Source organism: Eschrichtius robustus, chromosome 11, assembly GCF_028021215.1.
Source record: "Eschrichtius robustus isolate mEscRob2 chromosome 11, mEscRob2.pri, whole genome shotgun sequence".
Lineage (NCBI taxonomy): Eukaryota > Metazoa > Chordata > Mammalia > Artiodactyla > Eschrichtiidae > Eschrichtius > Eschrichtius robustus.
The window spans coordinates 71,700,718-71,727,761 of NC_090834.1; the positions used below are offsets into that span (position 1 = coordinate 71,700,718).

General features: G+C 42.8%; 1 protein-coding gene across 2 annotated transcripts in view; it reads left to right on the forward strand.

The window, feature by feature from the left end:
- SPON1 (spondin 1) overlaps positions 1–27,044 on the forward strand; it is a 269,321-nt gene that overhangs the window by 150,835 nt on the left and 91,442 nt on the right. For both annotated transcript variants that reach the window (XR_011075438.1, XM_068555753.1), the window contains exon 6: positions 8,914–9,062. Coding sequence is in view for 1 of the 2 variants with exons in the window: in XM_068555753.1 (XP_068411854.1) it covers positions 8,914–9,062 (149 nt within the window). In the remaining variant the exon portion in view is untranslated. The remainder of the gene's footprint in view (positions 1–8,913; positions 9,063–27,044) is intronic.

Sequence of the window (27,044 nt, forward strand, 5' to 3'; positions counted from 1 at the left end):
AACAGTTTCTGTTTCTCTGCTGAGCATCCCCATCTGTTTACTCATTAAGTCTATCTTTTCCTTTAAATTCTTGGACATGTTGATAATAGGTGTTTTAAAGTCCTCATATGATAATCCCAATGTATCCATCATCTCAGGAACTTTTTCTATTGACTTTTTTTTTTCATGGTTATAGATCATATTTTCCTGCTTCTGAACAATTTTTGATTGTATGACAGACATCGTAGATGCTACATTGTTGAGTGTCTGGATTTGTTGTCTTCCTTTAAAGATATGGAGTTTTGATCTGGCAGATTTAGTGGTAGATCTGCTTGATTCACTTTCAGGGCTTGTTTTCTAAGTTTTGTTAGGGTGAGTCTAGAGTATCCCTTGCTTTGGGGCTAATGTCATTTTACTCCTAATATGTGTCTTTTCTAGGGTCTCAATTGAACTCCAGAATGGTCAGCAAAGTCTCTTTAATATGGATGGTTGGAAGTCCTACATCTCTAGCATTGTGGGATCTCTGGAATTTCCATTCAGCTCTTAGCTCTCCAGTAACTATTCTCTCCTAGGCCTGTGGAGTCCCACCCTGCACATGTGCAGCTTAGTGTTTGGTCACAGATTTAAGGGGAGTTTTATGAGTATTTCTGAACTTCTCTGTGCAGCTCTCTCCTCTCTGGCATTTTTACTAGTAAATCCTATCTATCTCAGCAGCCTTGAATTCCTATCTCTACATCATCAGCTTAGCCAGATTGCCATTCTCTGTTGTGCTCCACTTTCCTGCACCACAAACCAGAAAATGTCCAGGACAAACCTGGGGCTCATCTCTTGTGTTTCCCTTCTCTCAGGGATCATAGTCCTTTGCTGTCTGTTTTCCAACTTCTGAAAACTGGTACTTCATATATTTTGCCCAGTTTTATAGTTACTTATGTCCAGAGGGCTAGTCCAGTGCCATTTACTACATCAGAGTCAGAAGCAGAAGTTGCATGAGCATATATAGATATGGCAGTTGTCTGTAGACAGGAATATCTTATTCTCTTCTTCACATTGCCTTCAAGATAAAATAAAAACTTACTGTGAAGACATTCATATCTCTTCATGGTCTGCCTAGCTGACTGGCTTCATTACCAATAATCCCTTTCTTACAAATACACATACACACACACACACACACACACACACACACACACACACGCCTTGACCTACTTTTGGTTTTCCATGTACCTCTGGCTTTTCTTATGCTCTGCTTTTGCACATACAGATCCCTTTGCAAAAAATACCCTTCCTAATTGCCTAATTGCCTAATTGCCTAAATACCCCCTAATTGCCTGTCTAATTCCTACTTATCCTTCAGAATGCAGCTCAACTGCCATCTCCTCCAGGAAGCCTTCTCTGATATAGTCTGGGTTAAATGTCCCCTTATTTATGCTTTTTTATCACTCTGGTTTTGCCTTTACCAAAGGTGTATTGCTCACATTTTATTGTAATTGCCTGTTATGACCTATCCCTCGACCCTACCCTCCACACTGAACATTTCAAGGACAGGGACAAAATCTGATTCTTTTCCGAGTCACCATGGCCTAGCACACATTTTAAGAAACTTTTTTTGATAAAGGGCCAGATAATAACTATTCTAGGGTTTGCAGGCCAAACGGTCTCTGCTGTAACTACTTGACTCTACCGTTGTAGCATGAAAGCAGCCATAAACAATACATAAATAATACGTAAACTATAAAACTTTATTGGAACACAAACAGGGAGTGGGTATAGCTTACTGATCCCTGGCTTAGTACACAGTATTTGCCTAGTAAATGTTCATTTGATTAATTAGTCAATAGAATAGAATATTATTATGGGAGGCCTCAGGGAGATGCAAAAGACTGTAATCAATTGCCTGAGTGTTTTCCTGGAATGGAAAAGTGACACTTATCTTGAGACCTTAAGGAAGGAAAAAAAAGCTAGCTGAGTAAAGAAGGCAGAATGATAGAAAGTTGAGGAATTTCTGGCCTAAATGACAGATCTCCCCATGCAAGGTTTTTTCCAGTAGGCTATACTGGGATGGGATCCTAAAAACCAGAACAGCTCGGTCAGAGTGAGTTCCTGAAGCAGCCAAGAGCAGGAAGAGCCAGAGGGCGAGTACAAGCTGTGTCCTGGGCAGCACCCAGGGGCAAACCCAGAGGAGCCAAGTTCTGTGCCCAAATCCAAAGTGTCAGAAATCAGGCAGATTCTGGAATTGAGCTTAGGGTGAGAATAACCAGGGCAAGAGGGAAAAGTGAGAGCCAAGACAACGTTTACAAACAGGGCTGGCAGGTCCACAGCGTTTTTCTGTTGATCGCTGGCCACGTGGTGCCTGGGTAAGTCTGTGGGTGTGTTGACCTTTGTTTTCTTAGAAAAGTTAAGTAACAAAGTCACCTACTAAGAGAGAAGGGGAGAGGAGGCTAGGACTTAGAGACTGGAGGAGCTCTGGTGTAGCTGCTATAACAAATTCCATAAGGGCCCAACCAGGTCCCCAGACAAAGATTTGCTGTGATATGATGGTTGAGGCTAAGGTTGGGTAGCAGGAGGTTGTAGCAAACTAGTCCCCAAGGCTGTAGAATATTCTCCAGTGAAGCGCTATGAGTGAGTGTCAAGGAAATGAATGGGTGGCTTCTGCAGGATTGGGATGGGTAGGGAAATGCAGCCACTGGCAAAGCAGTCCAGGAAATCTGGCTGTTACTGAATACCTGCCATATGCAGAACACCTCAGAGAATCCATCTACTGTGCACCATGCTTCTTCCTCCACCAGACAAAGGCAAGACATGGTTCCTCTTTCATCAGCACTAGCCTTCTAGGCATCATTGTGAACCCCGGTAATTTATCCCCAGTGATGACAAAGAAGAGATTTCAAAAATGAGGCGAGTACACATATATTCAGGATGTCCCCCTGGAGTGGCTTTTCAGACAGATGCACACCTGGTTGGCTAACAGTGTCTCAAACTCACATATCTAATCATTTCTTCTTCCCAGCTTCCCACCTGCCTCGTCTCATCTATGCCTCATCCAAGCTACTGGGAGTAACCATCTAGACCCAGCTATGTGTGAGCCACTTAAACACTGCTTGAGTCAGAGAGAGGCATGCTAACCTAAAGAGCTGTGGCCTTACCTGAGAGCCAAAGAGTTGGCAGTAGTGTTTGTTTCTCTGCCTTTACCCTGTGGCTGAAGCCCAAGTGTTTTACCAAGGACCCCAGTGGTAGTCCCACTGAGTATTCCTTTAAGAAAGTCACGAGCATTTACTTTGTTCCCTTCTCCCCAGGCCTCCTGATACCTGGGGCTTCTCTTCCTCTCATCCCTTATTTCCTGGAGGATGGTGGGGCCCGGGGCTAAACTCTGTGCCCCAACTAATTAGGGTCTGCTTAGCACCTCATTCTGCCAGCTCTAGACCACTGAGTCCCGTTTAGATGACTCCCTACCATTTTCTTCAGACTCAAGTTCTTGCATCTGACATTCCTGTCATCTCTGCCCACCAGTTCTAAGTCAAACTGCACCCAATCACCGAATCAGATTCCTTTTGGTCCCATGCCTTCCAGAAGCTTGTCTGGCTTTGCCCTGCCCCATTCAGATTTAATTTGACTGGCTGGTATTTACTGAGCCCATTTCGTGTGTTAACTAGTCATTACTTCATGGACATCAGCCTCGGAAAAACACCACGAGGCTGGTCATGTCAATATCCCTACCTTACAGATGAGGAAACTGAGTTGAGAGTGACTAACATATTCAATCTAGGAAGTTTCAGATTGGAGACTAGAATACATGTTGGTCTGCTCCAAAAACCAGAGTTTTAACTACTTCACTAAACTGACTCCCACAGACTGTCCGATCCTCCCTGATCTTACTGGCTTATACCTCTGGTTCTATGTTCCCATTTCCTCTCCACTGCCCTAAGTCAGGCCCAACTCATCCAGGGGATGTTGATGGATCTCCTGTTTGGTCTCCTCACCCTTGAGCCCTCTCCCCTCCTACAGTTGGCGTGTCCTGCCAGAGATGTGGTACAGTGGGGTGGAGGAAAGCTGGGCTCTAGCACCAGACAGACCTGACTTTGAATCCCAGCATCTTCACTCATTTGCTTTGGTGATCTCAGGTTAGTTTCCTCATGTGAAAGGTGGAAATTATGATAGCATCTATATCAAAAGAATTTTCTGATTAATTTTAAAGGCATATGCTACATATAAGTATTTCTTAATGTCTGAATATTTCATAAAAGTTCTTTTAAATAAACATTTGCTATGAAGGGAGTTCTTTGTTAAATTTCTGATCCGGACATTCTTTTATAAGTTAATTGTTTGAATCTCAGAAGGCATTTTTTCCCATTGATATAGTGTTACAGTAAAACAGAAGATTATAAGGCAAGCTCACAATTATGTTTCTCTATTACGTATTTGAACTACTAAACAATTCTATTGGGTTTGAAAAAAAGGAATTTTCTTTTTTGAGTATTTAATGTAATAATATAGATCAAGTCCTTGACACAGTGCCTGGCACGTAGTAACAACTCCATGCATGTTAACTATTGTCATGTCATTCTCCCCAGAAAGAAACTTCCAGCATGTTTCTCTCTCTTCCGATGCCATTTACCACGATGGACACTCAGAACCCTCTGCAACCTGGCCCTGACTTTCTTTTTCATCTTATCTCTTTGTCTTCTAACTCTCCAGTCCACCAAACGATCTCCATTTCCTGACCTCTCAATGGGATGTGGGAAAAGAGTGTGTCTTCTGGGGTCAGGCAGATCTGGGTTTGAACCCCAGCTTTGCCCCCTTGCTAGCTCTGTGAGCTTGGGTAGGTTCCTTAACATCTCTGGGCCTTGATTTCCTCATCTATAAGATGACAATGAGGTTGTAGTGAGAGTTACACCTAGGAAAGCATTATGCCTAACACCTAATAGGTGTTTAATCCTCTTACCTATTTTTAATAGAATTCCCGCTCCTACTGTCCTGCCAGTTTTCCCATGGGAGTCTCCTTCCCAGGGGAACATGTCCTTCCTCCTCTGCCTTCTTGTGGATTCCTCTTGTGGATTCCCATAGTACTTTCTGTCTATAAAACTACAGAGACTTTTTTTTGCACAGTTCTTTAAAGTTTTCGTAGTTCTCTCCCAAACCAGCCCAATTAATTTGCACAACTCTGGGAGATAGTCCAGACTAGTAATTATTATCTCTATTTTTAAAAAGTGAACTGGGGCTCTCAGAGATGGAATGACTGATTCATGGTCACGAATGGAGGCCTGGAGCCCAGGTCTTCTGGCTCTCCGTCACCAAGCCCCCTCCCCCCATACCATTCTGCACATGAGTGACTGCCACTCACCTGAATTCATTGTTATTTCTAACATTGCAGATTGTTGTTCCATGAGTGCCTACCTTGTCCCCCAGGGAGGATGTGGTCTGCTCCCACACCCTAGCCTAGTGCCTTGCAGGTATCTATTATGTGGTTGATGTCATTCAGTGTATTGAAATTTGAATAAATGTGGTATGTTTGACTTTGAATCCCTGAGTTTGGAATTAGCTGCTCCATCCCCTTTGCTCTGTGTTCTTGTTTCTAGAACTCTGAACATGCTTGATTATAGGTAATCTGCTTATCCATCTGTTTCTCCACCCCCAGACCATGAGTCCCTCCAGGACAAGCACCATATCCAATTCCTGTCGGTGCCCAGGGCCTGCCACTGTGCTTGGCACATAGTAAATGGAAGTTGAATGAATAAACCAGAAAGAGCCATCTGGGTCCATCCCCTCATCCCCCTGTGATTGTGCTTGCTCCTATTCTCTTATCTTAGTTCATATTATGTATCTCTTATCTCCTATATTGAATTAAAGGCAGGTTCATGTTTTACTCATTTTTGTAGCCTCCCAAACAACCGGGGAAGGAGGAAACTATAATCATTGAGGGTCTATTGTGTGTCAGTGATTGCACATATATTATGTCATTATTTTAAAAATTGAATTTAATTCTTATAACAGGTCAATAAGGTAGGCATTATCACCCCTGAATTACAAAAGAGGGAGCTGGGACTCAGGGAAATAAAATAATTGGAATTTGACCAAGTATACACAGCTAGTAAGTGGAAATGCCGGGATTTGAATCCCTGTTTGCTGGCTCTGAGACCCATGCCTTTCCTTTTTGTTGTTGTTTGGTGTTTATTTTTAACAGCATGCAGAATAGCTGAGTGCTTTAGCCCAGCAGGAGTTAGGAACTCTGCTGAACTGAGATTTGAATTTAATCACATTGAATCAAATCTGTGCAAGCCTGCTCCCAAACACTTCGAGCACATATACTGCCACCTTTTCATTTGATTGGATGAATGCTTCAGGAAACATGTACTAAGCATTCACAATGCATCAAGCTCAGTGCTAGGCACTGGGGATACAGTCTGAAGACAGGCTTCCTCAGGGAGCTTACAGTCTAGTGGGAAAACAGATGTGTAGCAGGGATCGTAAATGTGATCTATGCTGATAGGACAAACTAGTAGTTACCAGTGGGGAAAGGGGAAGGGGAGGGGCAAGATAGGGGTATGGGATTAAGATATACAAACAACTATGTATAAAATAGATAAGCAACAAGGATATATTGTACAGCACAGAGAAATATAGCCATTAGTTTGTAATAACTTTAACTTTATAAAAATATTGAATCACTATGTTGTATACCTGAAATTAATATAATATTGTAAATCAGCTATACTTTAATTTTTTAAAAAATGTGATCAGAAGACAAGGGCCTAAGTCATTCTGTGGTGGTCTTGGGAGGCTTCTGGGTAAATTATAAAGGAGGAATGAGTCAGCCATGACGAGAGGAGGAAAGCACAGAGGGAGCAGCATGTGCTGAGCCACTGAAGTATGAAATTGCAGGTAGGATGAGTCTGGAACAAGGGGACATTTTGGTGGAACAGAGCTGGGGGAATAAGAGATGCTGAAACTGGTCTCCCTGTGTTCACACCATGAACCAAAGGTCATGACTGGTTCTTACCTTTGCCCCTACACAAGCAGTGCTCTTGGCCTAGATGATAGCCAGGACAGTCTCCCTACTCAGGAAGCGAGTTAGAGAAATAGCTGGCAGCACCTCCATCTGTCTTCTCTACGGACATGACATGGAGCTTGCATTTCCCTGATATGTGGGAAATAATGATCCAGCACTTAGGCGGACCCACATGGTCATGTCATCTGCCTGGATCATGTCATCCCTCAGCAGGCTGGGCAGGTGGCTTTGTGCCCATGTTCTTGATGTGCCTCTGGGTCAGAGCACCCTGGGGTAGCAGGTGGCAGATGTAAACAAGATCAGGGCCTGTTCAGAATCACTTTCTTTTTTTTTTTTTTTTAATTTATTTATTATTTATTTATTATTTATTTTTGGCTGTGTTGGGTCTTCGTTTCTGTGTGAGGGCTTTCTCTAGTTGCGGCAAGCGGGAGCCACTCTTCATCGCGATGCGCGGGCCTCTCACTATCGCGGCCTCTCTTGTTGCGGAGCACAGGCTCCAGACGCGCAGGCTCAGTAGTTGTGGCTCACGAGCCTAGTTGCTCCACGGTATGTGGGATCTTCCCAGACCAGGGCTCGAACCCGTGTCCCCTGCATTGGCAGGCAGATTCTCAACCACTGCGCCACCAGGGAAGCCCCAGAATCACTTTCTTAAGTGGTGCGGTAGCGTGGAGAGTTCTGCCCACTCTGGGCCACAGGGTGATAAACTGCAAATGTCAGCTGGGTCCACCCAGTTCAAGTTTTCCTCTTCGCTATGCCTGAACATGTTCCTTAACTTAAGACTTTATAAAACCAACCAAAGAATTGCGGACAACTGAGCCAACCCTATGATGAATTGTATGTAACTTAGTAATCAATATATACGCATCTATATTCATCACATGCAAATACAAATCCAGGGTGGTGCTGGTGTTGACTCTCTCCTCTCCTTCCTCCCCCCTGCGATGAAAAAATCTTCAGGCTAAGTTCTGTCTTGGTCCTGTCCAGATCTTATTCTGTTCTCCCTTTGTGTCATCCATTAATTCCCTGCTACATCCCACTGCAGTCATCATCCTGCATGATCCTCACCAAACCACAGTACACTGGTCATGTCCTTGTATCCAAACCACCTCTCCCATGCTTTCACATGGCTAGCCTGCCTGCCCCTCACCCTGGAAGGTACGTAAAAGCCAGCTAAAAAGCAATTATACTCCAATAAAGATGTTTAAAAAAAAAAAAAAGCCAGCTAAAAACAGCAGTGCTTTTTCCCAGGAACTGTCAAGCCTAATTCCCCACTCACTCCCTTTACCTTTTGCTCCGTGCTGACCTCCCCAGCTCCACACTCCAATTTTGCTCCCTCTAATGCATTCTTCATGCTGCTGCCTGGATGATTTATCTAAAATTCAAATGTGATTGTGTCGTTCCCCTGCCCAGAACCCTTCAGTGGTTTCAGACCCTTTCAAATGACATCCAAACTCATTTGAGCAGGTCCCTTCCTACCTCCCTGGCATCATTTCTTGCCTCTCTCGTTGACAGTTTGTGACACAGCAATGCTAAATTACTTATGACTCCCCAAACACACAATGTTATTTAATGTTTCTGAGTCTGCCAGAAATAGCCTTTCCTCTCTGTTCTATCTTACAAATCTGCTCAGCATTTAAAAATTCTCTCAACTGTCTTCTTCTCTAAGATCCTTCCAGACAGGAGTCATCATTCTGGGCCACCTCTGTGTCTGGTTTAGACATCTACCCATTGCCCTGTCATATATCCCCAAGACATACTTGCTTACAGGGACTGTCTTATTCATCCCAGAATAGCACAGGACCTAACACAGGGCAGGTGCTTAGCCAACGCTGCTTGAATCATTGTCCAATTACACCTCCTCCCCATCCTTTAAGGGACTTGTATTTTAGCCACATACACACTGATACCTGCATCCTGATTGGCTTTCCCAGGTCGGGCAAATCACTGGTCTGCGATCATCGGCGGATCCCACTCCAAGAATTACGTGCTATGGGAGTATGGAGGGTATGCGAGCGAAGGCGTCAAACAAGTTGCAGAATTGGGTTCACCAGTGAAAATGGAGGAGGAAATTCGACAACAGGTAAGAAAAACAATCACAGAAGGACCAAAACCCAGAAATGCAGCCAAGCATCCTTTAGCTTTCTTTCCCAGGGGCTCGAAATTTACAGTACAATGTGCTGGAAAATTGGTACCATAGGAAGTGAAATCTGTTTGCTGAGTTTGAGGGGGTTTATGTTCAGTAGAGGACAGAGGCACAAATGTCCATCTTGTCGTCTCAGATTTTCCCTAACTGCATGTGTGGTTTCTTCAGCTTGTGCTAAAAACTGCTACTGTGGCTGCATTGTTGGGATATCACGTCTCTGTTCTCCCAAGGGTCAGTGCAGTGGATTACGGTTTTCTTACTCTGATCCATGAGAGGGTTGGGGGAGTGACATTCACTCTAAGCTAAAATCACCATTTCCAAAGAGAAACATTTATTTATCGACACATGCTTTTTGCATCTATGTCTTGAGGTGTTTGATAATTTAGTCAGTGATTAATCATAATCATTATAGACTGAAGCATCTTTTATGTACCATGTACTGTGTCATGTGGGCCCAGGAGCCAGACTGTTATCTAGGACCCCATTCATACCAATGAGAGATAAGGGAGCAATCGTCCGTCGTTCTTTTCTGTCTGTTGGGAAGTACCATCATCCCTCATCAAAAGCACTAGAAGGAGGCTGATGAGGGATCTTGAAAGAAGAGCTATGGTTTTTCGAAGGTCATTCACAGCCTGCACTGTGGAGAGGAGATGGTCCAGCTTTGGCCATCACTACCCACAAAAGCCCTTTGGGCCTGAGAGAGCTGGGTAGGCACCCACATCTCACTGCTCACAAGTGCGCAGGAGGAAGTAAGGAAAGAGCAAACCGTGCTTGGAGTGTGGTCATCTCCAGCACAGGTCACTGAGAGGCTGTTGCCTGCTCAGGCTCCTGCCCACATCTCCTGAGACAGTGCAGGGGCCCTGAAGACACTGGGCCCTGTGTCTCACGATGTGTATTGCAGCAGGGCAAGCAGAGCTGAGGCCCCTAGCCCTTCCTCCTGACGTCTACCATCTGGACTTCAAGCTCCCACAAACCCTAAACTGAATGCAGCAAAGGTCACCTGATTCCTACTATAATCCCCTGAGGAATTCTTTTGGACCAGAGTCCAAAAACGCCCAGGGATTAGCTTATGTTTCTCATTAATTTGATTTAAAACCTTTCTCCATTCTCAGAAAAAATGTTTAACCCAGTGTTTTGAGACAGCATGTCATTCATCACAAGTTTATCTTACCAACAACTTCGTGTTTCTCTGACTCTGGCTGCCATGCCTTGTAACTGGCATCACTCATTCGGGCTACAGCACAACCACGTTCATCTGCAAAGTCATGAAGGGCTTCATATTGGTCCTGGTCTCTCCAGCCTGTCATGGAGGCCGTATCCCTTGTTTGGGTTCCTGGTTCTCAAGCATGGAATTGTGAAACACTGGTTGTATCTGTTCTGTTGTGTCGTATGTTGAAAACCATCTATTACAAATAATAGTTGAAATACTAAAGTTTGCAAATTAATTAGATCAAGGTCAAGGGTATCTTCATAATAATGCCTGTGTCACTCATTGGCTATCTTGAGAGGTTTCTGGATAGAAGGGAAGCATGTATGAATTGTGAGAAACTGAGACCACGTTGTACCGGCAAGCATTATGTGTCATGTGTCATAGCAGTAAAAAGGCTGAAAACTGATGGATGGAGCCTTGTGCCCCCCTTAGGAAGATGTTCTTTGCTCAGTGTGTTCCTGATCAGCACACCTGGGATTAGCTTCTGTACACACTGACGATGTCTGGCTCTCCCAGCTGGCTAGTGTTCTTGACGTTACGTCATAACAATGTTTAATTATGGGTATTGCACATGGGAGTTAAAAATCCCACTGAGCATGTCCTAGGGTTTGTCACCACCTGTCAGGCCCTCTAGATGCTGAACATGTACTTTTAGCTCTCACCTCTAGTTGGAGAAGACAATATTAAATTTCCCATTTTTTCTGATAAGGAAACTGAGGCACAGTCAATAGTTAGAGAATTCCAGAACTTGAACCCAAGCCTGTCTGACTCCAAAACCTGTATGTAGTACCAGATACATAATTTGCAGAGCCTGGTGAAAATGTGGGGTCCCTTGTTCAAAACTTACGAATTTCAAGATGGTGACACTGAATTTCACAGCACGGGGCCCTGAGAGTCTGAACAGGTCACACACTCATGAGGCCGGCCCTGCTCATCCTCCTTCCCTGCCCCACAGAGAAACCCCCCTCTCCAGCCTCTGAAATAAGCCTGTTTCCAGAGCTCTGCTAAGCCACGCATCCAGCTCCCCAGGTCCTCAGAAAGTCAGGAGGATAGAGTGGTTTCAGGGTCCCTTCTCTTCCAAATAATTCATGGTTCTAAATATTGTTCCCTGCAAGCACACAATTTATTATATTTTTCTGGAAGTCAGGTAAGAAACAGCATAAAAAAGGAACAAGAATATGAATCCTCCTAGAATATGAAAGTGTCCTCTGAATAACCAGGAACCTGTTTGAACACATCTACAAACTAACACAGTGTTCTCAGCCTTTAATACATTATATCCTACCAGCTGCTCTATCAAAGAACCCAAGTCCAACCAGGATGAAAATAAAAGCCCTATTTTCCCAAGAAAGACATTTATATGCTTCCCAGCCTTCTCTTATTATAGACTTATCGCTTGCTCCAAGTTTCAAGGGCATGAAAAATCACAGCAGATATTGTTGGAGGTAAATCTTATGCTAATGGCTTTCAAACACAAGTGAACAAAAATAATAATTGCATTAGTAGTGCAAAACTGTAATAATATTATTGAGTATAAATTTTAATGTTACTATAACTTCAAAACACCAAGAAAATTAATGAAAAATTACAGCAGCATTATTGGCAATAATGACACTGGTGGCCAGAGAGGGTGAGGGAAGGACACAAGGCACACTTCTTAGCAGGGGACAGAGGCAAATAGGTCCTGGTGGGGACTGTGGATTAGAAATACTGAACTAAGGCTGGCCTGGCAGGTCACAAATGAGTAACCCAAGGCAGGTAGAGGCAGTAGGGAATGGCATATCACACTTGTAGGTAGACCCAGGACCCGAAAGTGAGCTGGTGTATACTCATCTTATGAAAATGTTTCACTAAGACCATTTCTACTTCGTTAAGTAGACATCTATGGCGTGTATACTAGGTGTCTGGTTCTCTGCTGGATGTGGCCCAAAGATGGTGCCCCCTTCACCATGTTATTCATGCTAGAAAGCTAGGCATCATCCTTGATTGTGCCCCCTGTCCCAACTTCCGCCTTCTCTTCTAAATTCCTCCAGGTCACTTCCTCATTACCGCACCTCTATTTAAACCATCCTCATCTCTTGCCTAAATTATTGCACTAGCCATCTGATCTCCCTGCCTCCAATCCTCTTCCTGTTTTCCACACTGCCCCATGGCCATTTTATAAAATACCAATTGGATTATGCCACTCTCCCAATTAAGATGTTTAATGGCTCCCGATTGACAGCAAGATAAAGTCCAAACTCCTTATCCTAGCTTGAAAACCCTCTATGATCTGGCCTTGTTTACCTCCCCCATCTTATTTCTTGCTGCAGCTCTAAGCTATACCCATGCAGAACCTCTTTCATACTCTCCAGAGCCATGTCCCTCTTGCATCTGGGCCTTCTGTCAGCCTGGAACATCTTCCAGCTCCCCATCAACTGGTGAACCCCATCTATCCTTCAGGACTCAGCTTAAATGTTGCTTCTTCCTGGAAGCCTTCCTGAATTCTGTACAAAATCCATGCCCTTGCCAGGTGCTCCCACAACATCCTGTACCTCCCCCATCAATACCATCATCATGTAATGATGCAAGTCCTTGTTTGATGTCTCTCCCTCACTAAACTGCAAAGTTCAAATCCATGCTTTCCATCTCTGTATCCTCTGAGCTGGGTATAGTTTTAATTGCTTCATAATTGTTACTTGCATGAGTAATTTACTTGATAACTTTACTAAACATCTACTAAATAAATGCCAGGCGTTAGAGATCCAACAGTGAACAGATCATTCCCTGCCTTCATGGAGTCTGCATTCTAATGGGGGAGGACAAGAAGAAAAAAGGGTTAAATAATTATAAATTACGGTAAGAGAAAGAAACCAACAAGAGGTGGCTAGAAAACAGCAGTAGGGTGGGACCTTGTGAGTAAGGTAGTCAGGGAAGGTCTTTCTGAGACCATTAAGCGGAGACCCAAAAGAAAAGCACAAGGAAAACATCATTCTAAATGGTGACAGCAGCATGTGCAGAGATCCAGAAGTAGAAAAGAGCTTATCATGCTTGAAAAACTGACAGAAGACTGGTGTGGCAAGAGGGGAGTCACTGAGGGGGAGTGTGGCTCTGTGTGAATGAAGGACACACTGTCTCCACGCTGGAGAAATTCACAGATTGGGCGGAAGAGGTGGATACATAAGTAACTATTTCCGTATAATGTACTTAGTTTCTTTAAGGGAATCTCTGCAGCAGCTGAGGAAATGCAAACATTAGACTGTGGCAGCCCTTGAAAGTGCCATTCTCTGGGTCCGCCCCCCCCCCCCCCCCCCCCCGGCCTTTAACATCCCCCCTATTCCCTGAGGACACATGTTAGACACATATTAGTTTCCCTGTCCCTTCCTCTGGGCAGGCTGGGTGTGGCACCCCTTCCTGGGGTGACCACAGCTCCCTGTGCGGTCCCTCTCCTAGACTGAATCGTCCCTGCTTCCTTCCTTCTTCCTTCCTTCCTTCCCTCCCTCCCTCCCTCCTTCCTCTTTCTTTCTTTCTCTTTCTTCCTTTCTTTCCTTCTTTCTTCCTTTCTTTTTCTTTCTTTCTTTCTTTCTTTCTTTCTTTCTTTCTTTCTTTCTTTCTTTCTTTCTTTCTTTCTTTCTTTCTTCCTTCCTTCCTTCCTTCCTTCCTTCCTTTTTCTTTTTCTTTTCTTTTTTTTAATTATTGGAGTACAGTTGCTTTACAACGTTGTGTAGTTTCTATCATACAGCAAAGTGAATCAGCTGTACGTATATAGGCATCCCCTCTTTTTTGGATTACTTCCCATTTAGCTCACCACAGAGCATTGAGTAGAGTTCCCTGTGCTTTACAGTAGGTTCTCATTAGTTATCTATTTTATACATAGTATCAATAGCGTATATATGTCAATCCCAATCTCCCAATTCATCCCACCCCCGCCCCTTTCCCCCCCGTGATAGCCATACGTTTGTTTTGTTCTCTATGTCTGTGTCTCTATTTCTGCTTTGCAAATAAGATCATCTATACCGTATTTTTTTAGATTCCACAAATATGCGTTAATATCTGATATTTGTTTTTCTCTTTCTGACTTACCTTACTCTGTATGACAGTCTCTAAGTCCATCCACGTCTCTACAAATGACCCAATTTTGCTCCTTTTATGGCTGAGTAATGTTCCATTATATATGTGTACCACATCTTCTTTATCCATTCATCTGTCAATGGACATTTAGGTTGCTTCCATGTCCTGGCTCTTGTAAATAGTGCTGCAATGAACATTGGGGTGCATGTGTCTTTTTGAATTATGGTTTTCTCTGGGTATGTGCCCAGTAGTAGGATTGCTGGGTCATATGGTAGTTCTATTTTTAGTTTTTTAAGGAACCTCCATATTGTTCTCCATAGTGGCTGTATCAATTTACATTCCCACCAACAGTGCAAGAAGGTTCCCTTTTCTCCACACCCTCTCCAGCATTTATTGTCTGTAGATTTTTTAATGATGGCCATTCTAACTGGTGTGAGGTGACACATCATTGTAGTTTTGATTTGCATTTCTCTAATGATTAGTGATGTTGAGCACCTTTTCATGTGCCTCTTGACCATCTGTATGGCTTCTTTGGAGAAATGTCTATTTAGGTCTTCCTCCCATTTTTCGATTCGGTTGTTTGTTTTTTTGATATTGAGCTGCATGAGCTGCTTGTAAATTTTGGAGATTAATCCTTTGTCCATTGTTCCGTTTGCAAATATTTTCTCCCATTCTGGAGGTTGTCTTTTCGTCTTGTTTATGGTTTCCTTTGCTGTGCAAAAGCTTTTAAGTTTAATTGGGTCCCATTTGTTTAGTTTTGTTTTTAGTTTCATTACTCTAGGAGGTGGGTCAAAAAAGATCTTGCTGCGTTTCGTGTCAAAGAGTGTTCTGCCTATGTTTTCCTCTAAGAGTTTTATAGTGTCTGACCTTACATTTAGGTCTTCAATCCATTTTGAGTTTATTTTTGTGTATGGTGTTAGGGAATGTTCTAATTTCATTCTTTTACATTTAGCTGTCCAGTTTTCCCAGCACCACTTATTGAAGAGGCTGTCTTTTCTCCCTTGTATATACTTGCCTCCTTTGTCATAGATTAGGTGATCGTAGGTGTATGGGTTTATCTCTGGGCTTTCTATCCTGTTCCATTGATCTATATTTCTGTTTTTGTGCCAGTACCATATTGTCTTGGTTACTGTAGCTTTGTAGTATAATCTGAAGTCAGAAACTCCGTTTTTCTTTCTCAAGGTTGCTTTGGCTATTTGCGGTCTTTTGTGTTTCCATACAAATTGTAAAATTTTTTGTTCTAGATCTGTGAAAAATTCCATTGGTAATTTGATAGGGATTGCATTGAATCTGTAGATTGCTTTGGGGTAGTATAGTCATTTTCACAATGTTGATTCTTCCAATCCAAGAACACGGTATATCTCTCCATCTGTTTGTGTCATCTTTGATTTCTTCCATCAGTGTCTTATAGTTTTCTGCATACAGGTCTTTTGCCTCCTTAGGTAGGTTTATTCCTAGGTATTTTATTCTTTTTGTTGCAATGGTGAATGGAATTGCTTCCTTAATTTCTCTTTCTGATCTTTGGTTGTTAGTGTATAGGAATGCAAGAGATTTCTGTGTGTTAACTTTGTATCCTGTGACTTTACTAAATTCATTGATTAGCTCTAATAGTTTTCGGTGGCATCTTTAGGATTTTCTATGTATAGTATCATGTCATCTGCAAACAATGACAGTTTTACTTCTTCTTTTCCAGTTTGGATTCCTTTTATTTTTCTTCTCCAATTGCCATGGCTAGGACTTCCAAAACTGTGTTGAATAATAGTGGCAAGAGTGGGCACCCTTGTCTTGTTCCTGATCTTAGAGGAATTGCTTTCAGTTTTTCACCATTGAGAATAATGTTTGCTGTGGGTTTGTCATATATGGCCTTTATTATGTTGAGGTAGGTTCCATCTATGCCCACTTTCTCCTGCTTCTTTCCTTTTCCATCTCCCAGGCATGTTCTATGTCCCTGGAAGGCGAGCACTTGTTGATTTTCCTCACCACTCTGTTCTTACTCATTCTATTCCTTCATTATGGTTACTTTTAATGTTTTCAATTTTAAACACATCTAATTGTGTCATTCAGATTATTCTATTATCTCAGGGTCTTAGGGACTAATGTTCATTTGATGAACTTGCCCTCTCTCCCCATCACTAGTTTCCTCATTTGATTTTGGATTGTTTGCTCATCTTCAGTGGGTCTTTTTCTTTGTTTCCTGTGGGAGTCCTCTGTGCCCAAGTTGTGTTGTCCCCTCAGGGGGAGATTGTATTTTTGTCTTTCCACCCAAGTTTTGATGGCATTTCTCAACTTAGAGTTCCCCACTGCCAGGCCAATGTAAATATGGACTCTGCACTTACACATGGGAGAGTCTGGGGCTTCTATTTCTTGAAGGTGAATTTTCATTCAACGGCCTGGACAGAGGACAAGTTTCCTTGCCACCTCCCCAAGTGACTGATGGAGGGTTTTCTTATCCCCGTTCAGCCCTTCAAAATGTCCAGCTTGATGCAGGGGTGTCTTCCCACATCTCATCTAACACCAACTTGAGACCTCCCCTTCTCTCCCTGCATGCCTTTAAAACCTCGACCTCTAGCTCCAGGGGCCATACGCCAGCCCTGGCCCCACGCATCAGCTCCTACTCACAGTTTTGGGTTAGACTTTCCTCCTCCTTTCTGGCATCCAGGGAATTTTTCTAAACTCCCTTAAGTATTTTTGAAACTTTGTCCTGCTATATTTTGTCTAGCATTTCTACATGTTTGTAGCAGGAGGGAGACCCTTTTGCATCAGCTCAGTCTTTCATGTTTCCTGATGTCCACCTAGCATCTCCAGCACTTCATACACTGTCTCACACACAGTAGGTGCTCAACCAATGTCTGAATTGGTAAATTGACACACAAGCTATAAATGTCTTGTTGCCAAATTAAGTCGTATGGACCCTGCTTGGGCCCTAGCTTGGCTGAGGCTCTCTGCCTTGGTGGGGAGGGCTCTTTTTCCATTCTGGTTGTTCTGGTTCAAATCAGGGAATAACAAAACCTATGCTGAGATCGACACAACACAAGCTTTATTCAGGGGCCAAAGAATGGAGAAGTGGGAACTAAGGTTCACAGATCACCTTCTCGCCCACCTGGCCAGAGGGATTTAATTTTAAAGAGTAAAGACAAAGGGAGGAGGAGTGAGGCTAATGATGGGGAGGCATATGCATTAGTCTACTGGGGAAGGGGCAAGGCTTTTTCGAGGGAGAGGGGTGCCATCCCCTTCTTATCCTTTTTTGGTCCTTAATGTTCAGTCACAGCCCCTGGTAGGTGTGTTATTTAATATGCCAATATAGTAAAATTAACTTGTAATGAGACTCAGGGTCTGTTGGAGGTCAGATTCATTGCTATCTTGGTCCCAGCTGTTTCCATCTGGGTTTTTTTGTTTGTTTGTAGCTTCCTTTCTTATGTCTGGGCCCTTTAACTTAAAGATTTATGTTCACTCCTGCTAAAGGTGGGGGATTGGCAGGATTTGAACAAGGACATTCCTGCTAAAGGTGAGGGTTAGAGGGTTGTGAGCAAAGACCTGGAGCAGCTCCGGCAACAGTCTCTTGCATAAAATCATGAGCTGTGAATGGGTACTCACGTATGAAAAAAATGCTAGAAAAAACACTCCAACTTTTATATTTCTAGAAATACGGGGAAAAGAACACTCCAACTTTTGTACTTCTCTAGATTCAAGTCTTCCCTGACCATAAGAGGTCAGATAATGGTGGACCCTAACATAGACATTGATTATTTCACCTTCAGGAGGCCTTACTTTGGCGGATTCCTTAAACCTGCTGCCAGGATTATCGCACCACCTATGGCACAAGAATCAATAAACAAGCAGATGTTCTTTTTCTTTAAAGCTGAAACAGTTTATAAGGCTCTGGAAACTGGTAGAAAGAGTTTGAGAATTTTCTTTTCTCATCTCCTTTAAATCATTAGAGATAACAGATGTCTACTAAACTTTTATTTTTCCTGATTTTTGATTTTCTAAACTTGTGATCCCTTTCCTCTAAATGAAATTAAAATCATTACCTGATTTCTGATGTTTTCCATGAATCATGACATGCTGCCTCATCTGATTGAGAAAGTCTCCCTCTCTCTCTCTGTCTCTGTCTCTCTCTCTCTCACACACACACACAATCAGCTTTTATTCATAATAATAAAGTTCCAATGATCTTCAGTGCTTGTGAGAAGTAGTACCATATAACAGCTAAAAGCACTGGCTCTGAATCAAGATTCCTGGGTGCAAATGCTAGTTCCAACTCTTATTTTGTGACTTTAGACAAATTACTCAACCCCTCTGTGCCTTGGTTTCCTCTTCTATGAGATGAGGATGGTAATATGCCAACCTCACAGAGTTACCATGAAGACTAATGGAGCTGATGCATGAAAAGTGCTTGGATCAAAGCCTGCCCTGTAGAAAGTGCTCACTAAGTGTTACCTATCATTACCATGTTTTCATTCTTGGTCTCCATTTCCTCATCAGTAAAGTGAGTGGTCTGTCCTAAGACCGAAGAGCCCCTGAAGGAGCTAGAAAAGTTAGTGATTCTAAAGGTTCAAGTTCATCATGTCAGTCCCCAGCCTGAGAACACCACAGGATGGGGACACCCCTCCTTTGCCATCCCCCAGGCTCTGCCTCAGCCTGCCCCTCCCACCCCTGTTTAGCAGTGTCATTTCCTGATGGCCCTAGCCCTCTGTCCCAAAGTTGACCCTAAACAATTTGAAGACAGTAACCACATCCTCATGTAAAAAAGGAGCCACAACAAAACTCCATGCCCACTCCAAATCTATTCCTGTGCATGTGTTCTTCCCCTTCCTTGGACCAGCTTTATCTGGATGCCCACAGGAGCTAGTTCAATGCCACCTCCAGAACAAGGCCTAGAGGCAGCCCAAAACAGGAGATCTTCCCATATACAGTGGGACACCTGCCGGGGGTAGAAATGCAGACAAGGCTTCCAACCCAAGAAAGGAGGTAGTCTAGTGAAGCCTCTTTTTTTTAAATTTTTTAATACAATTTTAAAGGTTACCTTCCATTTACAGCTATTACAAGATATTGGCTCTATTCCCCATGTTGTACAGTACATCCTTGAGCCTATCTTTCACCCAATAGTTTGTACCTCCCACACTGCCACCCCTATATTGCCTCTCCCCCTCTCCCTCTCCCCACTGGTAGCCACTAGTTTGTTCTCTGTATCTGTGAGTCTGGTGACGTCTCTTAATTGTAAGTAACAGAAACCTGCTCAAACTAACTTAAGAACAAAGGAAGCTTTACTGTAGGGAGAAAACAGAACTCAGGAGAACACAAGTTAATACCAAGTGCAAAAAAGCTCATGAGAACTGTAATAAGAAGGCATCAGGCGAGACAACCACTTACACTCTCCCCTCCCCACCCAACCCCACCACCCCAGAGTCACATGGTCTTTTCTATGCTCTTCTGTGTGGCTCTCTTCCAGCATCCTTTCTCAATACATCTGTTGTCTCTTCTTACTTACGTTGCACATGGCCCCAAATGGTGGCTCTATGACTTTCTTCCTTGGCTTCCCATAGCCAACTGAGTAGTGTTGGTGGCTCTTAGTTGAAATACTGGGAAGACAGACTGATCATTGGACAGTCTGTGCCTGGGTGCCCCCTGCATCAGGTATCTACTTCTAATCCAATCAGCAGTTATCCCCATGTAAAGAACCATAGAGCCTATTACTCCACACAGGGGCTGTGGGTAGGGCAGTTTATACTAAAAAAGGAATTGAAGGTAGAAGGTAAATTGATTGACATTTCAGGGCAGCAGTGGATTGGCAAGAAGTAGATCATGTGATAGAAACCCAGGCAGAGAGCCAGAATTCAGGGCAGGATATTGGGGATGGGGCACTAAAGAGAACAAAGGCTCAGCACAAAAAAGAGAGGAGAGCAACGGAACCCCAGGATGCAGAGCTAAGCCAGTTGGGTGAGAAATGCTGGGTCTAGAGATTGGTTCAGCTACTGAGGTGGGACCGGGATATCACTAGACCTAGCAGAAGGACTTGGAAAGGCAGAGATCAGAGAAAGTATATAGGAGCTAAGGGCACAATCAAGACCACTTGTTTGCTCTTGCATTGGTTCAGCTACTGAGGTGGGACCGGGATATCACTAGACCTAGCAGAAGGACTTGGAAAGGCAGAGATCAGAGAAAGTATATAGGAGCTAAGGGCACAATCAAGACCACTTGTTTGCTCTACTGCCTTGCATTGTTACTTAAGAACCATGAAAACAGTACAGGGCAAGTAGGTAAGCTTCCTAAGTCTTTGACCTTGAGTAGGTCACCTAACCTCACTGAGCCTTAGATTTTTCATTTGCAAAATGGTGATAATGAGAATATGAACTTCATATGTTGGTTATGAAATAATGCACATGCAGTGCCTGGCTTGAAGCATGACCCATTATTACTCTTAGTATTAGGACAAAAAAAATTAAATTTGAAGGATTTGTAATCCCCTTGTCCTCCCATCTTCTAAGAAGACGCTTTGGCTTCACTGGGTGGGAGTGCAATTGAAAGAAGAAAAAAACTGCTAGAGAACGTAGACCAGGAAAAAGAAGTGAGGGGAGAAGTAAGGCCAGGAAGCTGGGACAGTATTCGAATTTTAAAGCATGAGAAGAGACATATATGAGCAGCTGCCATTTGGACTGGAGAAAAAGAAAGGTCCAAGGAAGATTTTTAGTAAATTTGATTTCTAAAAGAAGAGACATCCAAAGAGGATTTTTAGCAGCGCACTTTGCAGACCACGGTGTGATGTAGTTAACCCTCTGCTGCCTCCTCAAGAAACATTCAGTGAACAGCTACAGTGCTTTTCAAGGCTTCTTGGAGTCAGATTGGGTAGAAATTTTAGATTTGTCACCCTGCTACACACAGTCCCCAGGGGTGCCCAGTTTTACTGGGGTTACACTAATATTGTTATCCATACCTCTTTTGTCCCTCACCACCTCATTCAAGGCTTAACTCCATGGAGTGTGTAAGTGGATACTTGTGGTTGAGAGAAATAAAGTGATGCTAGGAGTGGGGGTGGAAAAGAAGTTAAAGAAAGATTCTCGGTCACAAACACTTGATACAGAAATTAGAACATCAGTTGAAAGGTGTGATTTCAGTCATATGAAACCTTTTGTTTGCTTTCAGCTGCGTCTTCAAACAAATCTAAATCACAGTAGGACAAACAGACAAAGTGAAATCAGTGATGCCTGTTCTTTAATAAAACTGGCACAGGCTGCTTTTGCTGGAAGGAAGCAGAGCCCTGCTCTTAGCTGCAATCCCTGACCTCCACAGTTTTACGTCAGAGCACCATCAGTCCCAGGAAAGTTTTCTGAATCTCTCTATGGAAGAAATGGGGGACAGTTTTACTCAGAACTTATAGGTTATTTAACTCCCTAAAAATGTATTTTTACAGCAACTGAGCCAAAATATTGCAAACAGAAGGCAAATTTAAGTGGGGAAATAATAAATTGTCAAGATTTAGAGGCAATTTGGCAATATCTATCAAAATTGTACATTTTCTTGTTTTATTGCGGCAAAAAAAACCCCACATAACATAATACTTACCATCTTAACCACTTTTAAGTGTACAGTTCTGTAGTGCTGAGTATACTTACACTATTGTGTGTACATTTTCTTTATACCTTGACATAGTAATTCTGTATCTAGGAATTTGTTTTTCAGAAATATTCTCACACAAAGGTATATGAGGAAGAATACTCATTACAACATTGTTTATAAAAATAAGAGGTGGAAAGAAGTGATTTTTTATCAATAGGGGACATATTTAAAAACTCTGGCTGCTTTTATGTAATTAAATACCATGCAGCAATTAAAAAGAATAAGGCAGATCTGTATGTACTGATATAGAATGCTCCCTGGTATATATTACTAAGTGGGGAAAAACAGAGGAGTATCTCTAGCCTAGCTGCCATCTGGGGAAAAGACAGGTGGGTCAGAGTCAAATGCTTGTATGCATGTATAAAATTTTATATGCATAGAATATCTCTATGTACACATACCAGAAACTCAATGTCTCTAGAGCAAACTGGGAGAGTAGGGGTCAGAACTGAAAGATGTATTCACATTTCACCATATGCCCTTTTGTACTGTTTGTATGTATACATGTTACCTTTTTAAAAGAATGTTATTTAAATAAACAAAGAAAATTTTGATTAGAAAGTGAGTATTGCAAAAAGATCAGGACTCCAAACTTAATCTGTAAATTTAAGATTTCCCCCAGCACATAATTTTAAAAAGTCTACAGCCTGATTCTATGGAAATGAAAAACTAAATAGTCAAGAATAGCCAGAAAATGTCTGAAAGACAGTAATGATGGTGGGGGAGGGAGGTGTTGGGGGGAAGGGGGGCAGTAAAGAGAAAAGAGTAGCCAAACCAGATATTAAAAACTACATTAAATAAGACTGTGTGACACTAGTGTATGAATAAACAGATCAATAGAGTATAATAGGAAGTCCAGAAAAAGACCCAAATTTATTTCAAATTAAGTGTAAGGAAAAAATATAATTTCCTGTCACTTGGGGAAAGATGGTAATGGCACAACTGGAAGTCATGGAAAAACACAATTTGCTCCATAGTTCAATCCTTAAACCAAAATAAACTCCAAGTATGTCAAATATTTAAATATTTAAAAATGAAGGCATAAACACATTAGAAGAAAACATGATAGAATCATTTTATAACCTAGAGCAAAATCCCTTCCAAGCATTTCACAAAACCCAGAGGTCATAAAAGAAATGACTGATAAACTAAAAGCATCTTTTTAATTGTAGAAAATATTTAAACATTTTAAAGGTGAAAGACAAAGTGGGGGGAAATGTTTGTAGCCCATACAATAAGCAAAGGGCTAATTTCTTTAATATATAAAGAGCTCTTATGGGTCAATTTTTTAAAGAACAATAAACCAATTTTAAAAATGATCAAAACACATAGACAGGCTTTCAGATATTTTAAAAGATGCTTAACCTCATTTACAATTTTGGAAATAGAAATTCATTCCACGGAGCTATAATTTTTGATCTATTGGACTTTTGATAACCATATGTTGACAGAGGTGTAGAAAAACAGACACTGTAATATGCTAATTGTGGCAGTGCTGATTGGTACAGCTTTGTGGAGGGCACATTTCTCTGACTCATAGTTCCTATCCAGAAACTCATATACACAGATATACTCACACATAAGCACATGCTATTTACTGAACACTGTGTGACAGAAAGAGTAGAAAAACTTAAATATCTATTAGTAGGGGACCAGTTTTAAAAAAATGAGAATTTGAGATTAAACATTGCCAAGACAAATCATTTGGTTAACAAAGAAAGTGCAGCAGAGTATTTGTAGTGTACTCCACTTGTGTTATCATTAAAGATGCACGCTTACATTTCTTGAAGGGCATATAAGAATATGAATAGTGGTTGCCTCTGGGGTGGGGACCTGAGAGACTGTGGGATGGGAAGGGCAGGGGAGTCTTTCATTGTGTTGCCTCTGGTGCCTTTTGAATGTTGTACCATGTCTTTGCAATATCTGTTCAAGAAAGTGATTATTTTACAGTTGAAATAAAAAAGAAGTAAGCCAAACACTCAAGCTTAGGAATCTTTAAGAAAGCACATAGTGTGTTCTTGATAAATTGTTCTCATCCTGGTGACCAACAGACCTCATCTAGACTCTGTTCATGGAGTCAGGCCCATGTGGTACCAGTTTGCCCTGAAACGCCCCTGAGGACATGGTCCCCAGGAATGGACTGGGCAAAGGTAGAGATTTCTAATCCAGGTGACCAAAAGCAGTTGGCTCAGAGAAAGAGTATAATTTAATTTTGCCAAGGAGGAAAGCAAAGGTCAGAGTCGGTGCTTGGCCTTAGGTCTGAGGGGTGAGACCACAAACAGGAAGACCCCGGAAGCCCACATAACATGGGAAGGGCCAAAAAGTGCCCGAAGCCCCTCCTGGTGTATTGGCAGCCACATGACCTAGGAGGGCCTGATGTCTTAAAGAATCAGAGAGGACTGGCCAGAACTTTCTCCAGAAAGGCTCCAGAAGCGATCACTACCACCCCGTCTTCACCTCCAAAACTACCAGGCGGTTGTCCTACATGCTTTAGGTGTTTAATGCCCTGCAGAAGACAGGACCTTGTCTGTGGATTGTCCCACATTCATGGGCCTGAGTCCTGCAGGGGCCAGTGTGAGCTTCCCTCCTGAGAGTGTGCCCTGTGGACGGGGGCCTGTTCACAGGCCATTTGCAACCAGTCCACGATGCGCTAAATCCAGAAGTTAAGAATAAGCGTTTAGAAATAGCAGTTTAACAATGTCCAATGACTCTACTAATAAAAAAATCAGAACTTGCATACAGCCTGCAACAGATTTGATATTTTAAAGTGAAAACAAACTGGTCTTCTACTAGAGTTGAGAAGCATTGTTCTAGAGGCAAGGAGTATTTCTGAGTCATCTTTACCTCCAATACCTGAGTCAAGGTCTGGGATATCACAGGTGCTTATCTGAAGTTACCACAGTCCACAAGGTTTTTTTTTTTTTAATAATAAGACTGAGGCTTGGAAAATATGTGTGACTTGCCCAAATGCTAACGGCAGCACAGATCCTCAGCCCAGGACTCCTGACTTCCTTTCTAGAGCTTTCTCCTCTCTCTGCTAAAAGAAAGGAGACATAGGCAGCCCTGAAAATTTCATCCTGTTGTATGTAATAAAAAACTTACCTAGTCTTCGCCAGACTCTGTGTCTGAGACAGTTTATTTTTTTTTATAAATTTATTTTATTTATTTTTGGCTGCATTGGGTCTTCATTGCTGTGCGTGGGCTTTCTGTAGTTGGCTGCGAGCAGGAGCTACTCTTCGTTGCGGTGCGCGGGCTTCTCATCACGGTGGCCTCTCTTGTTGCGGAGCATGGGCTCTAGGCATGTGGGCTTCAGTAGTTGTGGCTCGTGGGCTCTAGAGCACAGGCTCAGTACTTGTGGTGCACGGGCTTCTGTAGTTGTGGCTCGCAGGCTCTAGAGTGCAGGCTCAGTAGTTGTGACACGCGGGCTTATTTGCTCCACGGTATGTGGGATCTTCCTGGGCCAGGGCTCAAACCTGTGTCCCCTGCACTGGCAGGCGGATTCTTAACCACTGCACCACCAGGGAAGCCCTGAGACAGTTCAGAGTAGATTTTCCAATGAATATTTGCCATCTAGTGGTAAAAAAATTGTATGCACCTCGTATAGACCATTCATTCATTCATTCAGTGTCAAACACCATATTTGAGAAATCACTTGTCCTTAAGAGGCTCATGGTCTCTTGGGAGAGAATGACATAGAAATAGGTGATTACAACAACAGTGCAACTTGGGCCGGGAAAGTCAAGTTCAGGGCACACAGGGAGCACAGAGCAGAGCCTTCCCCTGGCTCAGGAAGCTGAGATTTCATGAGCAGTATTAAACCCAATATTTTAATGCTCAAAAAGTCTTAGCTCCTTTCTTGTCTTGCTCTTGCTGGACCATCAGGACCAGGATAGCAGTTTTTGTTGTCGCCTTCCCTGGGTGAGGATGGACTCATGAGCTGAGCATGTTAGGAATGCAGCCAGCACGTGCCCTTTGGCTCAATGGGGTAGCTGTCCCAAGAGCTGTATCCCCAGCCACCTCTACATCTGGTCTTCGGGTCTGTTTTGAGAAAGTGTTGTTCATTTCCAGCTCCTGGTCAGAGCATCCGTGGGCTGTCACTCCTGTCTGTTTGGTTCTTCAGCTCTCTCATCCTGAATGTATTCCCATGCAAACAAGTTCTCCCAGTCTGTCAGAGATGCCCTCCCTTGAGCCAAGAGCCACCACCCAGGTGTCCAGCTTGCCTGCAATGAGAGATGCTTAACATAAGGGGGTAGGGGACAGGCCTATAAAGGGAGGTTGGGGTCATCTCATGAACAGCCTGAATACCAGGCTGCTGAGGTTACACATAGACCAGTAGGAACAGTGTGGCCATTGAGTGTTTCTGAGAGGGAAGTGACCAGAGACAAGGGTATTCGTTCATTCAACAAATAATTATTGACATCTATTGTGTGCAAGGCACTGAGTGAGACTCTGTGCTGGGCCCTAGAAGCACAGAGATGAATAAGACCCAGTGTGGGAGACACATCACATCCCCCTGGGTTATAACACACTCTCTACCCCATGCCACAACTTAAAATCCTTATCTCAGAGAAGGAAAGGAATCAAATTGTCTGTGAAACTTCATAGTATAGGAACTTAGCTACAGAAATTGTAAAGCCATAAGTCATGCTTCCAATTTTTCTGTAACTGTGTAAACATCTTAATTTTTGTTTGCTTATCTATTTCAGGCTAGAAATAGATAAGCAAACAAAAGAAGAAACAGGAGCCCCATCTCACGGAGAGATGTTCTGCTACTCCTCAGATTCTGCCCCTGCATTATAATGTTTTGTCCCCTTGACACTGTGTAGCCAATGAGGTTTACAAGGCCTGGCTTTGCAGGCTAAGGGAGACCGAGGAAAGAGCAAGCAATTACAGACTGCCACGCTGCGTGTTATGATAGAGTTATGTACTAAAGGGCACTAAGGAGAAAGTATCCGTTCTGTCCAATTCCATCCTGAATGAAGGACCTCACAAAATCATGAGCTGAATTTTGTAGGACGGAGAGAGTTTGCTGGGTATACAAA